The 16449-nt window shown below is 38.5% G+C and overlaps 1 protein-coding gene across 50 annotated transcripts in view; it reads left to right on the top strand.

Moving 5' to 3' along the window:
• LOC127632132 (protein NLRC5-like) overlaps window positions 1–16449 on the top strand; it is a 377053-nt gene that overhangs the window by 1013 nt on the left and 359591 nt on the right. For 26 of the 50 annotated variants that reach the window (XM_052110651.1, XM_052110666.1, XM_052110667.1 and 23 more), the window contains exons 2-12: window positions 126–304; window positions 419–517; window positions 632–730; window positions 845–943; window positions 1059–1157; window positions 1272–1370; window positions 1485–1583; window positions 1698–1796; window positions 10481–10651; window positions 11514–11582; window positions 12570–14405. In XM_052110651.1, coding sequence (XP_051966611.1) covers window positions 171–304; window positions 419–517; window positions 632–730; window positions 845–943; window positions 1059–1157; window positions 1272–1370; window positions 1485–1583; window positions 1698–1796; window positions 10481–10651; window positions 11514–11582; window positions 12570–14405 — 2903 coding nt within the window. In that variant the 5' untranslated portion in view covers window positions 126–170. The remainder of the gene's footprint in view (window positions 1–125; window positions 305–418; window positions 518–631; window positions 731–844; window positions 944–1058; window positions 1158–1271; window positions 1371–1484; window positions 1584–1697; window positions 1797–10480; window positions 10652–11513; window positions 11583–12569; window positions 14406–16449) is intronic. The other 24 variants (XM_052110703.1, XM_052110700.1, XM_052110652.1 and 21 more) reach the window with 24 other exon arrangements.

Below are 16449 nucleotides of genomic sequence, written 5' to 3' on the forward strand. Positions count from 1 at the left end.
GAGAGTAAAGTATGATAGTGAAGCGGCTCTGAGTGTTGTTCTTTCTGTTTAGTGTCTTTTATCAGTGTAGTGAAAGTTTCAGTTCAGTATCTTGATGTTTTTCTGTTTGTGTTCTTCAAATGCAGGTCTGAAGATTATTATGGGATATTTTGGAGAGAGCTGCTTCTAAAATGAGTCTCTATGAGGAGAGAGAGGATGGAGCTGTTCACCATCAGAGAGCAGCATCTCCAGAATCCAGCTGTGTGTCTATGAAGAGTAACAACTCTATGCTTTATCCTCCTGATCTCAGTGATGGAGTGATCAGGTGAGACCATATCCAGTGATGAAGACAATAAGACAATTATATTAATATAAACAGCTGACAGGACTAAACACATATCATCTGAATTATTCTGTCTTTTATATGTATCACCCGCAGACAGAGAAACACATTTGAACCTCCAGAATTCAGCTGTGTGTCTATGAAGAGTAACAACTCCATGCTTTATCCTCCTGATCTCAGTGATGGAGTGATCAGGTGAGATCATATCCAGTGATGAAGACAATAAGACAAGTATATTAATATTAACAGCTGACAGGACTAAACACATATCATCTGAATTATTCTTTCTTTTATATGTATCACCCGCAGACAGAGAAACACATTTGAACCTCCAGAATTCAGCTGTGTGTCTATGAAGAGTAACAACTCCATGCTTTATCCTCCTGATCTCAGTGATGGAGTGATCAGGTGAGATCATATCCAGTGATGAAGACAATAAGACAATTATATTAATATAAACAGCTGACAGGACTAAACACACATCATCTGAATTATTCTGTCTTTTATATGTATCACCCGCAGACAGAGAAACACATTTGAACCTCCAGAATTCAGCTGTGTGTCTATGAAGAGTAACATCTCCATGCTTTATCCTCCTGATCTCAGTGATGGAGTGATCAGGTGAGATCATATCCAGTGATGAAGACAATAAGACAATTATATTAATATAAACAGCTGACAGGACTAAACACACATCATCTGAATTATTCTGTCTTTTATATGTATCACCACGCAGGCAGAGAAACACATTTGAACCTCCAGAATTCAGCTGTGTGTCTATGAAGAGTAACAACTCCATGCTTTATCCTCCTGATCTCAGTGATGGAGTGATCAGGTGAGATCATATCCAGTGTTGAAGACAATAAGACAGTTATATTAATATAAACAGCTGACAGGACTAAACACACATCATCTGAATTATTCTGTCTTTTATATGTATCACCCGCAGGCAGAGAAACACATTTGAACCTCCAGAATTCAGCTGTGTGTCTATGAAGAGTAACAACTCCATGCTTTATCCTCCTGATCTCAGTGATGGAGTGATCAGGTGAGATCATATCCAGTGATGAAGACAATAAGACAATTATATTAATATAAACAGCTGACAGGACTAAACACACATCATCTGAATTATTCTGTCTTTTATATGTATCACCCGCAGGCAGAGAAACACATTTGAAACTCCAGAATTCAGCTGTGTGTCTATGAAGAGTAACAACTCCATGCTTTATCCTCCTGATCTCAGTGATGGAGTGATCAGGTGAGACCATATCCAGTGATGAAGACAATAAGACAAGTATATTAATATTAACAGCTGACAGGACTAAACACACATCATCTGAATTATTCTGTCTTTTATATGTATCACCCGCAGGCAGAGAAACACATTTGTACCTCCAGAATTCAGCTGTGTGTCTATGAAGAGTAACAACTCTATGCTTTATCCTCCTGATCTCAGTGATGGAGTGATCAGGTGAGACCATATCCAGTGTTGAAAACATAAAAAAAAATTGAAATGAGGGCACTACAGCTGTCTTCCTACCCCATAAAATTATCTGTGCTAGTTATGTGCTAAATGCTAGTTAGGACCCAGACCACCCAATCACCTAAAATACAGGTTCTGGGGCAAAATAAAATTTGAGAGCCCAATTCCTCATACATAAAACTGCATCTTCAACCAAAATTCTTGTATCTTAACACATCCCCAAAAGGCATGGGTTGTGACTATCTTCTGATTGACATAGCCAGCAGATGGGTGTGTCTTTAAGACCAAGCCTATAAAATCTAGAGGGGGTCCGATAGACTCAATGTAAAATCTTGAATTACATAAGGTGCTCCCTTGCATCTCTAGATACTGACTTGATGTTTTTCAGAATCCTAGCCCACACACCCTCCTACAATTTCAAGTTTTAATCTTTCTCCCATAATCTCTTAATAGAAGTTAAAGCTCCGTCCCCCAGACTCTGAATTAACAGGGAGTAATACACTGATGCCTCATGACCTTTTCCAAAAGCAGTAATCACCAGAGTATCTGCCGCTTTATGTGGTCTAAACTACTCCCAAAAACAGTACAGAGCAGATTGCGCTGCTGTATATATATATATATATAGAACTGAGATCAGGTAATCCCAACATGTTGAACCAATTTTTAAAGGATCTCAACACTCCACTCTTACATAGGTCACAAGTGTAGTAACTCCCTCACAATCCACTCTGACCAGCAGAAAGGGGACTTATTAAAACATAATATGTTGTTCAGCCATATTTTTGAGGGACAATAAACGTCAGAATGAAACACTTTTAAATAAACGTCAGAATTAAACACTCTGGACACTTTTGTCCACACCGACTGTAAATGCGAGATAACGGGGTGTGACTCTCCAGATAGTTTGATAGAAATGCTTGTCACAGGTAGCTAAATTTTGGAATGCAATTCATTTTAATAACATTAACCTTTCCAATGATAGATAAATGTAATGAAGCCCATCTGTCAACGTTGCTAAAAACCTATTTATTAAAGGGTCAAAGTTAACTCTAACTAGGTCAGACCAGGAATAAAATACCCAAATACTCAATGCCCAGTTTGGAACACTGGAGGGTGCCTGGCTATAAGGCCAGTACTGGACAGTAAGCTGTCAAAGCCAAAGCTTCGGATTTAGACCAATTGACTCTATCCTGAGAACTTGGATAAGGAATGAAAAATTCTGTGGAGGCAAGGCATAGATCTAGTAGGTTTAGAGACAAGTAATAAAATATAATTTGCGTAAAGCAGAAGCTTATGCGCCACACCTCCCGCCATTGCCCCTGAAACATCATCCTCCTTTCTTATCGCAGCTGCTAATGGTTCTTGGGGAAGACAAAACAATAATGGGGAAAGAGGGCAACCCTGCCGGGTTCCCCTATCCAGAGTAAAATAATCTGAAATTAATCAATGTGTTTGTACCACTGCTACAGGGTGTCTATAAAGTAACTTAATCCAACCAATAAATGTACTCCCGAACATTTCCAAAATCTTAAAAAGATAATCCCATTCTACCATATCAAACGCCTTATTGGCGTCAAGTGAGATGGCAGCAACCTGATAATTCATTACTGACCACATGATATTGTCAGTTTAGGAAGATCTAATGGTTCTACAAAGTTTCTAATATTTTCATCAGTAGATGAAGACATGGAACTATAAAGATAAAGATAGAACTCTTTAAAGTTATTATTAATATCATTGGCCAAGGTAAAAATGTTCCCACCAACAGATTTCACTGAGGGAATGGTAGAAAGAGACTCTCTGCTTTATATATCTAGCAAAAAGCTTCCCCTGCTTTGTCCCCCGATTGAATATATGACTGTCTTACCCTGAATAACCAAAACTCCACTTTCCTCGACAAAAATCGGGTCAATTCTGTGAGGCTATCAGACAACATATGGTGCTTCAGCTCTGCCTCTGCACTTTTAATGTTGCCTTTCAACTCCACAAGTTCTCGTGCTTTGGATTTTTTTATGAAAAATATACCATATGATCCGACCCCTAAGAACCGCCTTAAGTGCCTCCCAAGCCACGCCCACAGAGGATACTGAGGACCAGTTGGTCTCCAATTAAACATTGATTTCAGTCTTTAAAATTTTTTGGAAATCAGGATTTTGCAAAAGGGATACATTAAGGCACCAACTATATGACTTATTTTTCTCTGTATGTGGCAACACCTCTAAACTCACTAGTGCGTGATCTGAGACTAAGATGTTTCCAATTGAGCAGTCAACAACAGATGAAATGAGGGATTTGGATATTAAAAAAAATATATATTCTAGAATAAATCTTATGGAATGATGGATTATACTGGATGTATAGTCCCAACCAGATGGGTTTAAAAGTCTCCAAATATCTGTAAGACCATGATTTTTACACATCCTGTGAAGTGTCAATGATGCTTTAGGGGGCTTGCACACATTTGCTTCACTTTGATCAAGGACTGAGTCCATCAGTAGATTACATTTACATTTATGCATTTGGCAGACGCTTTTATCCAAAGTGACTTACAGTGCAATTATTACAGGGACAATCCCCCCAGAGCAACCTCGAGTTAAGTGCCTTGCTCAAGGACACAATGGTGGTGACTGTGGGGCTCGAACCTGCGTCCTTCTGATTACTTCTGATTAGTGCTTTAGACCACTACACCACCACCACTCTGATTAAAGTCTCCTCCCAATATTATATCATGAGGGGTGCCAGCGGCTTGCAACATCCCTTCAAGATCTATAAAATAGTCTTGATCTTCAGCATTAGGTGTGTAAATATTAGCCAAAATCAACCTTTGCCCCTGAATTTCTGCTAAAACAATAATTACTCTCCCTATTTTATCTTGAATCTGTTTGAGACCTTTACATTTTAGCTGTTTATTTACCAATATAATGACTCCCCTGCTTTTAATTGAGCCACCATTAAAGAAAACATGTCCACCCCATATCTTCCCAAATTTTTCAGCTTCCTGTGGGGAAAGATGCATTTCTTGAAGAAACGCTATATCATATTTCTTACACTTAAGAAAAGAAATAAACTTCCTTCTTTTTATAGGATGCCCCAAACCATTCACATTCCACGTGAAGAGAGATAGTACACTCGTATTAACATTTGACATTTTGATATAATAGAAAAAATAAATTGTGTGCCAAAAACAAAATTATGAAGACATAATTTCAACATTAATGCAACAATAATCCTTGGTTTTTCCTTGGATGGTCAAGAGTCAATTCACTTGGAGGCCGCATAAAAGTATATATCATGACTTACACAGTCCGTCAACTTTATAAAAGATGTCCTTTGTGTGGGCATGTAGATATTTTGCAGTCATCCATAGTGTCTATTCTTAATCTTGCCGGGAACTTCATTGTAAAAGTGATCTTCCATCAATGCAAAAGTGTTAATCCACAAAACAAAACGGGCTCCAGCCACTCGGCAGAGCCAACACATGATCCACTCTCAAGAGAAACACCCAATGGTTACTCACCCATTGTTTCTATAAAAGACATTGCCTAATTGGGACACGTAAATACTTTGCTGCCGTCCTTGGTGTTTATTCTCAGTTTGGTTATTCTCGTTGATGCAAGAGTTTCTTCCATTCCTTGAACTGATCACGTGTCACAAGAAAATATTGTGATTCTTCCAAGAAAGCTTTCCTTTGCTCCTCGCCTCGCGCAACACAATATATTTATCGGATGATCTCAGAAATTTGGCCAGGATTGATCGTAGTCTGTCTCCCTCAGCCGCTCTGCGAGCCGGGACTCCGTAAGCTCGCTCGATTTCCAGCTTATGGCCTGTTATGTCAAGCAGACTCGGGAAGAGCTCATCCAGAAATTTGACCATACAGTATCTCTGCCTTCCTCATGCTCATTAATTCCAACAATCCAACATCTTCAACCGCTTATCCAAAGTCGGGTCACGGGGGCAGCTGCTCCAGCAGGGGGCCCCAAACTTCCTTATCCCGAGCCATATTAACCAGCTCTGACTGGGGGACCCCGAGGCGTTCCCAGGCCAGTGTGGAGATGTAATCTCTCCACCTAGTCCTGGGTCTTCCCCGAGGCCTCCTCCCAGCTGGACGTGCCTGAAACACCTCCCTAGGGAGGCGGCCAGGGGGCATCCTTACCAGATGCCCAAACCACCTCAACTGACTCCTTTCGACACAAAGGAGCAGCGGCTCTACTCCGAGCTCCTCACGGATGACTGAGCTCCTCACCCTATCTCTAAGGGAGAAGCCCGCCACCCTTCTGAGGAAGCCCATTTCGGCCGCTTGTACTCGCGACCTAGTTCTTTCGGTCATGACCCAACCTTCATGACCATAGGTGAGGGTAGGAACAAAGATTGACCGGTAGATCGAGAGCTTTGCCTTTTGGCTAAGCTCTCTTTTCGTGACAACGGTGCGATAGAGCGAGTGCAATACCGCCCCCGCCGCCCCGATTCTCCGGCCAACCTCCCGCTCCATTGTCCCATCACTCGTGAACAAGACCCCGAGGTACTTGAACTTCTTCACTTGGGGCAAAACCTCATTCCCTACCTGGAGTACGCACTCCATCGGTTTCCAAATCTTCCAGTTTTTCCAAAATGTATTCCAAGTCTATCTTGATCACAGGCGGATTAGCGGATAATTCCATTTCTGATGACTCCAGATAATCGATTCTGCCACTCTTGTGAATAACTTTGAGATTTTGTTTTTCCATCGCCGTAATCGATCGATGTATTACAGTAGGGCTGGACGATATGGCCAAATTTGATATCACGATATATTTCTTAATTTCGGTCGATACGATATAATTCCGATATCGATATGAACAATATAAAAAGCCTCAGAAAAACTGCCAAGAACGCCCACAACAGATGTCTGTACCTACAATCTTCTGAAAAATGAATTTGTCAAGTCTATGAAACCACCTCCTATAAAACTACATAATATTTTAGAAATAAAAACGGTATAAATAAATTAACGTTCACCTTTTATTTCCATTTAACCTTTATACAAACAAAAAGTCAAATAAACATAAGACTCTCAGACTGACCTTATTAATATATTTAAATTTAAACAATAACATAGGCTGATTATATTATCATTTACACAAAACTTCTTGTAACAAAACTTGTTCTTATAAACCAAAGTGCTTCAGCCAGGATAAAAAATTTGAAAAGTGCTCAGCTGCAGGAAAAAGAGAGAGCAACAACAAAAACACATGTTGCTGGGGGAGGGGACATTGAGTGTTGATGACACCCTATAACAGGCTCTAGAGGTTTCTGGCAAGAAATACAAGCTGGTCTACATTATCTGGCTTCAGAGATGCCCTTTTACATGTGCCAATGTTGCCACCTGTACTAAAAACCCTCTCAGACGGGGAGCTTGTGGCCTGAGTCTGTCCACCCGCTTGTCTTGGTTAACTTTCTCTGTAGACAGATAAAGAGAAAAATTGCAAATTGCAATATATATTTATAATTTGTATTTATATTTTAACTACAATTTGTTGTTTATTCATATTATTCTTACTGCAAAATTCTTCTACATGCATATTTTTTTTTGTTTTAACTTCACAACTGATTTGGCAAAGTAAACTTATGTTCCAATGCCAGTAAAACACCTTTGAATTTAATTGAAATAATTGCTGTATCCATACAAATATGCATGTCTTGAGAAAAGATTAAATTAATAGCCTATAAAATCACTTAAATAGGGTGAATAAAATCACCTAATCAAAACTACAGGCTAAGTACTACAGTTACAAATAAGTACTAATTAAGTACAATGATTTTAGTTATATATCCTCATACCATAAACAAAATCAATTAAAGCTGCTGCAGTTAGTAGCTTTTGGCTCTGCATGCATCTTGCTGGAAGAACATTGTTGCTGGAACTACTTCTCTCCGTTTATGTCTATGACGAATCACGCAGGTACTGTAACTGGGCTACTCTGCAGCGGAGCCGAGCCGAAGTAGTTTAAAATAGTCCGAATATAAACGCTTATTATAAGTGTACCGTAGTGATCCAGGATAAGACAAAAACACGGGTTGGATATTGGATTCATGATGTACTGGCTCATTATATAAATTTTGCTAATTTTTAAGTCGGCACCACTCTCCGGCACATTTTGCAGCACGCTGAAACCTGAAGTTTATCTGATGTCCGATAGCCGAACCACTTCCATACTACTGAATTTGTCTTCCCTCTCTTATCAACTATTTCGTCGGAACGAGCACAAGTGAGGAGAAAGCAGTCACATTTGAATTGCTGTCAGGGGCGCTCATTTTGTAGTTAAAACTTGCCGCGGTGGAGATCAGCCTACTACTGCTGAGCAGTGAGCACTGGCTGCGTGTCTGTGGTGTACGTCATCACGAAAGTAGCCTATTGTGTTCTGCTCTCTCTGACAACTGCGCGCCTAACGCCAGTCAGTGACAAATGCTGTTATGTATATTGAAATATCGAAAATGTGTTTAAAAATCATATCGCTGTTATCGAAAAAAAAATATCGCGATATATATTTATATTGAATTATTGTCCAGCCCTATATTACAGCGAGATCCTCCAAGTCAGCTCCAGAGCCTGGAGATTTTGAGCACATGTGTAACTGGGTGTATCGAATTTCACCAGATTATATCATGAAAATAATGTTAAAAAAAATTGCAAAGTGCGCAGAGCTGTCTCTCACGCATCTGCCCTTCGCTTGGCATCACGTGGGACCCGTGCATGGGGGGGTTTCACTTGAGAAATGGATACAGAGAGCAGCAGGTTCAGCTGTTCTGAACGCTCTGTGGAGGAATTCTCTCCCCCAGAATCCCCAGGAACGCACGAAGACCAGATGTGACGTTGTGTTAACTTTTCATTTTTAAACGAAATAATGAAATGGCTCAAACTTAAAAATAACCACTTTACCACTAATAATGTAAAAATGTCTGCTATCATTGTTTTCAATTATGTGTTTGAGGTTTCATGACCCTTTAAGCCCCCAGTGGACAAGCCAAAGGTGACTGTGCCAAAGAAAAATCTCCATAAGTTATTAGTTAGTGATGAGAGAAATCATGAGGAACCTGCCTAAGTAGTGGAGCCCATCCTGCTCTTGCTTTACAGTAACTGTATATGCTACTATACAGTAAATATTATTCAGCTAAATGATATGAAGACACTGTCACCACCTACCCAAACAAAAAACCTTGTGTGATATTACTTTATACATAGATATTGAGTTGAGCCTGAATTCACTTGTGAAAATACATTTATCATTTAATATAAATATTTTAATGTCAAATTATAAGTATAACAATTTGAGTAAAATGTTCATTATTTCTGAATGTATTAGTATTTGGTTATACAATGACATTATCGAATATCTTTGTATTTCTGCTTTAATGACCGCTGCAGCTGAGATTGCATGAACAAAACCTGATGATCATGTTATCCAGAATAATTTTAATAATTTTCCAAACAGCATTGTGTGTTTCAATGGAAAGTCTGTACAAAGACATGAACACATTTGATTATTTGATTATTGGCCTACTGTAGAAATGGTGGATTTTTAAAAGTTATGATGTAAAATGAAGAAAGTCATATTCTGAACTATTTCATAGTAACTAATTAAATAAGTACATTTATTAACATTGACATTTTTTAAATTCTGTGAACAAAAGCTCAGATTTATTTGCTTTCATTGATGCACAAATGATGCCTGGAACATTTTCAAATCATAATAACATGGACAAACTTTTACATTTCATGCATGTTTAAGTGCATGCTGTCGTTGAAGTGAAAGAGCATTATAGGATACTAAGATTCTGACGTTCATTTCAATTTCTCCACCTTTGACTCATTTAGTTATGTTGATAATATAATTTATGATTCGTTTTCTTTGCATTAAATAATAAATATGATAAAAGGACGGTCCGACTGTGAGGGGGAGTAACAGCATACATTTTTCCCCATGTGGAGCACTGGTTGCATATTTATTAGTGATGTAGCAGAGAATGGGCAGCAGAGAGGGGTTGAGCACGTGTGAACCCTCTTAAAACTCTAGATGAAGATGGCAGGCCAGGTTCTGACACAGATTAGACTGAAGCATTATACTCATGTGATTAACTTAAAAGAACATTTAAAGGTGTTTTCGAGTGAGTGATGAGTGTTGTCTTTTTTTTCTTCTTTTTTTTTTTTTATTGGAGGTGCTGGAATGCTTTTCTAGTCCGTTCCATCCCAATTTTACCCCTGGGTGTGTAACACAACTCTTGTGTTTATTGAAAAGATTGAGCAAACATATTTTTCAATATGATAGTAATGCAATGTTTAAAAGTGTAATGGAGATTATATAATTGTAAGGATAATGATAAAGAGTCTTTGGAGTTCATCCAGAATTGACTGCAGGGATGCAGACAGCGGTCAGTGGAGAGTTATTTCCTGTCTGGCTGGTAACAGCTTCAGTTTACAATAGTTCAATGTCTGTGAATTCCTTTTGTTGTTGTTTTTCTTGCTAAAGAATAATTTGGGAGGGGAAATGAAACAGTCCTTAAAGATCCGCTCAAGACTTGTGATTTATCTCTGAAGAGTAACAACTGTGAACCGCTCAACTTAAATGATGAGATCATGAGATGCATCTTTAGCATTATTGGAGATAAATCTTTAGAATTATTTCACTTTTTCTCAGAATCACCAGAGGGAGAAAGAGAGCGAGAGATACATCACATGATGAAACCGACTATGAAGAAGCTGATAAAACACTGGCCCAGAGAATCAAACTTCTAGAATATCAAGAAGAGTCCATGGGTAACAGCTCCATGTTTGATCCCTCTAATCTCAGTGCTGACTCAGTGAACAGGTGAGATCCAGGATTGTATATTGATTTATGTTTTAAGGACTATAATGTCTCCTGTTCTTATTTTCTCTGTGTAAAAATATCCATCAGAGCGGACGTCCTCCCCATTGTAAGTGACTCACGGTAACTTATTTAAAGAAAAGGAGGGACGAGTCCAAATACGTTATTGTGGTAATCAACATTATGCCACAAATCCTGTCGATTGAACTTCACTTGTATTGAACCCGGAATATTCCTTTAATGTCACAGGATAAATGAAAAGACACATCTTGCCCTTTTCCACATCTGTGCTGCTCTTACACTTTAGTTTAGAATACCACGAACACAAGCGGAGTGATACAAACAGTGACGTGTCAGAGTGCTGATGTTCTGAGACATCAATTCTCATGGAACGTCTCTCGTCCAATCAGATTCAAGAACTGGAACTCTCTATTGTTTTAAAATAAATATAATGTTACAACGGATATCAAAAATAAAGCATGTACATTAAACATACACAGTCTAAATATGACTACATGCTGACTCATATCAGAATATTCTTGTTCACGTAAACATGCTCACTCATTTATTTATTCATTAATTCAGTCTCTGAATATTCATACTTGCAAACAATTCTGAAAGTCAATAATAATAATTATTATAATTTATTATTAGAGGTCTTATGGTGTGATAACTGCATATAAGTGGAATAATTGACGACTGACCATTGAATAATTAAAAAATAATACAAACTCTGCTTCGTGTCATGGCCGCATTACCACCTCAGGGGGTGCATTATTTTTCAATAATTGAACAGTGCTGATACCTGCAGATACTCAAAACAGAAAATCTAAATGAAGGTTTCTTTTATACGTGTCATCCACAGAAAACATTCACCCTTCTTTCAAAGTGACCGCATTGATACCTGGGATCTCATTACTGACGCAGTGAACAGGTGAGACACTAAACAGTATTGAGGTCTGAAATATAAGAACATAAACAGTCTAAATGATTCTTTTAAATGTATCATCCACACGCTGTGAGACAGAAATAACTGCTAAACTAGTGATGGGGTAAGACCATATCCAGTATTAGAGAAAGAAGACTGAATGAATAAACTTGTTTCAGAGAAACTAAAGCACAATCATCTTGATAATGATGTCTTGCATCTTCTAGTGTAGTGGATGTGTTCATGGATATCTGCTGTCCATGTCAAAGTGTAATTAGTTGAAGTGGATTTACAGGTCATCATTAAATGTTAAAGTGTTTTAAAAATGAAAAGAGCATTTTAAAGTCTTCAGGGGGGTCATAACATCTGGACATAGAGATGGGGAGATTTTAAAACAAGAGTGCTTCAATTCTAAATCCAAAAGATCTGGACATACTGATATCTCTCTGTGCTCATTAAACTCATACAAATCTCTCCATACTACATTTATTTGATAGTAGTTGTGAAAATAGTCTGCAACACTTCTTTAATGTGAAATATGTAATATATGGTGTATTTCTGAATGCACTCCTGTATACATATGAATTAACAGTGCCTGCATTTAATCTGTGTTCAGTTATTTATAATGAGTGTTTGTCAGCACTCAGGAACAGAAATCTCAATTCATAAGAATATTTAATAGAAATACGGTTATTTGTGTCTTCGTCCTATTCACCTGTGTTGTCAAGCAATAAGTCCCGGCATCCCCTACAGAGGACATCGAAGAAATAAATGACTTTCTTGTAAAAGAAAACCAAACCCTTAAAAACTAAAAAGTTTGCACCCCTTGGTTCTTCTTGTGTTGCCTTCTTGAGCATCAGTAATTGTTTGGAGCTTTTGTAATAGTTGTGAAAGAGTGAATTTATCATGCCACCTGACCATATGCAAATACTGATTGAAACTTTGAGTGTCTCAGTTTCCTTAGTTCCTCTGTTCTTCTTAATTCCTCTTCAGTGTGGAGAGAGCTGATCTGATCAGATCTGGGACGTCCGATCGGACAGAAGCAGTGGATGATGTCCTACAGAGACTCAAAGACACTCACAAAACCATCATGAAGAACCAGTATGAGAGTTTATTTGAGGGAATCAAACTACAAGAGAATCAAACCCTCCTGAACAGGATTTACACACAGCTCTACATCATCGAGGGAGAGAGTGAAGGAGTGAATGAAGAACATGAGGTTTTACAGATGGAGAAAAGTTACAGGACACTCCAAGACACTCCAATCAACTGCAATGACATCTTTAAACCTTTATCTGAACCAGGATGTGAGGAGAAGAGAAGAGAAAACATCAAGACTGTTCTCACTAAAGGCATCGCTGGAATTGGAAAAACAGTCTCTGTGCAGAAGTTCATTGTGGACTGGGCCGAGGGAAAAGCCAATCAAGATGTAGATTTCATGTTTGTGCTTCCATTTCGAGAGCTGAACTTGATTAAAGATCACCAGTACAGTCTTCACAAACTTCTGCTGGACTTTCATCCTGACCTTCATGATCTGGACTCAAAGATTTATGATGAGTGTAAAGTTGTGTTCATCTTTGATGGTCTGGATGAAAGCAGAATTCCTCTGAAGTTTTCAGACAGTGAGAAAGTTTCTGATGTGACTGAGACTTCATCAGTGGGTGTGTTGATGTCAAACCTCATCAAAGGAGATCTGCTTCCCTCCGCTCTCATCTGGATCACCTCCAGACCAGCAGCAGCCAATCAGATCCCCTCAGAATACATCAACCGTGTGACCGAAATCCAGGGATTCAATGACCCTCAGAAGGAGGAATATTTCAGGAAGAGAATCAGTGATGAGCATCAAGCCAGCAGAATCATCTCACACATTAGAAGAGCAAGAAGCCTCCACATCATGTGCCACATACCAGTCTTCTGTTGGATCTCATCCACTGTGCTTCAAAACATCCTGAAACAAGACGACAGTGCAGAAATCCCTCAAACTCTGACTGAAATGTACATCCACTTCCTGCTCATTCAGATCAAAATGAGGAATGAGAAGTATGAAGAGAGAGATCCAGAGAAAGTGATTGTGAAACTTGCTGAACTGGCTTTCAAACAGCTGATGAAGGGCAATGTCATGTTCTATGAGGAGGACCTGATTGAGAGCGGCATAGACGTCACTGAAGCCTCAGTGTATTCTGGGATCTGCACTGAAATCTTTAAAGAGGAATCTGTGATTTATCAGAGGAAAGTCTACAGCTTCATTCATCTGAGCTTTCAGGAGTTTTTTGCAGGACTTTATGTGTTTTTCTGTTATTTACACAAGAACCGTGAGACTCTGAAAATGTTTCTGAGAGGAAAACACAGAACTCGATGTAAGAAGGTTCCTCTGGATGTGTTTCTGAAGGAAGTAGTGAATGAAGCCCTCAAGAGTAAAACTGGACATCTGGATCTTTTCCTTCGATTCCTTCATGGCATCTCACTGGAGTCCAATCAGAGACTCTTACAGGATCTACTGAAACACACAGAGAACAATCCAGAGATCATGAAGAAAATAATCCAAAACCTCAAACGAGGTCAAAAACAAAACGTCAGTCCTGAAAGATGGTTGAATCTCTCACACTGTTTGATTGAAATGAAAGATAATTCTGTTGTTGAAGAAATGCAGATCTTTTTAAAATCTGAAACAAAGAAAAATCTTTCTCTTGCACAATGTTCAACTTTGGCCAACATTATACTGATGTCAGAGGAGGTGCTGGATGAGTTTGACCTCAACAAATACAAAATAAAAACAAGAAATGGTCGACAGAGACTCGTACCAGCTGTGAGGAACTGCAGAAAAGCTCTGTGAGTGTTAACATCTAATATTTAATCACTATAATTACATTTGACAGAAGTTGTGATCTACGGCAGGTTCTTGGGTTTGTGGCAAACTCAAAGTCATGTCAGCTGACATAAAGAATCATTTAATTTGACTTTGGATAAAAGTGTCTGGTAAATGAATAGATGAAGTTTTAAAGGGGTCATGAAATGTTCTATTTGATAATTTTATTATCTTCCCTGAGGTCCACTGATAATGTTAGTAAAGTTTATTTCACTAAATCAGTCATAATTTAGTAATATTTGATAATTTTCCTCCCTGTCTCTGGCCTTCTGTCTGAAACACTCAGTTAAAACTTCAGTGTAAACGCCCACTGTTCTGATTGGCTAACATCGTGCAGCCCCTCAAAAACAACCATATTTGAAACTCAATCAGAAGAGAATGAACAAGCTCCACAACAGTATAAAACTACATTTCTGTGTTTGCACATAATGCAAATCCAACACATCGCATCCTAATATATCGTTGCTGTCTGATGAAAAGCAGAACATTTGTGTTCCCAGAACTTAGTTGGTAGGTTTTCGGTTGCTAGAGAATTTATTTTTGTATGTATTCTGAGCTTTCACTTACCATTTTATAGGGCTGGGCGATATGGCAAAATATATTATCACGATATTTTTTCCATATTGATCGATATCAATATTTGTTACGATATATAATTTAATAATGCTGCCCGTTTGAAAAGTATACTGATAATGATGCCTGAAGAAACCAGAAGGTTCAATAGTTGTTGAACTATATAGTTTATTAAAGGGGTCATGACATGTTTTTTTTTATTGTATTATTATGTTCCCTTAGGTGCAATTATAGTATTAATATTTTTTTTTTTAAGAAAAACTTTTAAAATCTAGTGATTTATGACCTTTTCCCACCCTGTTTCTCATCCTCTGATTCAAACAGTCTGTTTTGGGGGCGCTTTCCATTTAAGACTTCAGTGTTAACGCTCACTGTTATGATTGGCTAACGCCAGTGCCTATGTATCAATTATTGACGTCTCCAGCCAGAACATTTCGTGGATTCAGCGTAACTGTTTAGTAGCGAGTGATGCATGCGAAGCGATGGCTCTTGCAATGATACAACCTTATATGTTTGAGCCGGAATCAGATGAGGAATCAGAGGAAAACTAACGAACCATCACCACAACAACGAAGACTGGATCAGCCCGTGGCCACATGGAAAGTTTAACTATTTTGAATTAATAAAAAAGACACTTGAAAACGGATTATTGTTGCATAGTTCTCCTATAGACTAATTTGGTAAATTGCAAGTAAACTAAGTAAAAACACTGTGATTATTCATAATGAATGAAATTGCGCTTTAAAAAGTAGTTTAAAGTTTAAAATAGATTACTTACAGTTTGCGCCGCCGTTGTTCCCAGAATAGTCGGCACGGACTTATCTTTCGAGCTAACAGTTTTCTGGCAAAGCCAGCATCATATTGAGATTTGTTCTCAAAACAGTCATCCTTAAAATGTACAGAACAAACGCTTAAGTTAACACTGCTGTGACTGGGATGTCCGCAAAAAATAAACTGCATCCATTTTTCCCTGACGCCTGGATCTTTCGCAGCTTATTCAGAGGTTTTGTTTGACCACAGCCAGGAACAGCACATCTGTGTGGCATCGTAATTTTCCTGTGCACAAGTAGTCTCTGTCAGAGCTCGCTGTCCATCGACTGAACACTTGTGAGGCGACGGCGATACTGAAATCAGCGTAGTTGTCTTGGCGCTTAAAGCGTGAGTTATCTTGTGCTGGAGGCGGTCATATGCAAACGCTTGTTACGCCACTTCTAACCGACACGCCACTTCTAACCATGAATCCAGAACGAGCTGTATTTTGAGCTTGATTAAATAAATGATTCGTTTAGAATGGGGAGGACGTCTTAAAATATTAAACTTGCAGGACGTTTTAATGATACAAAGACCTCTTATATACCAAAAGATCAAGGCAAATTTGGTTTCTCATGTCATGACCCCTTTAACATAAATAAATAACAATGCAAACATTGTAAC

Source organism: Xyrauchen texanus, chromosome 38, assembly GCF_025860055.1.
Source record: "Xyrauchen texanus isolate HMW12.3.18 chromosome 38, RBS_HiC_50CHRs, whole genome shotgun sequence".
NCBI lineage: Eukaryota > Metazoa > Chordata > Actinopteri > Cypriniformes > Catostomidae > Xyrauchen > Xyrauchen texanus.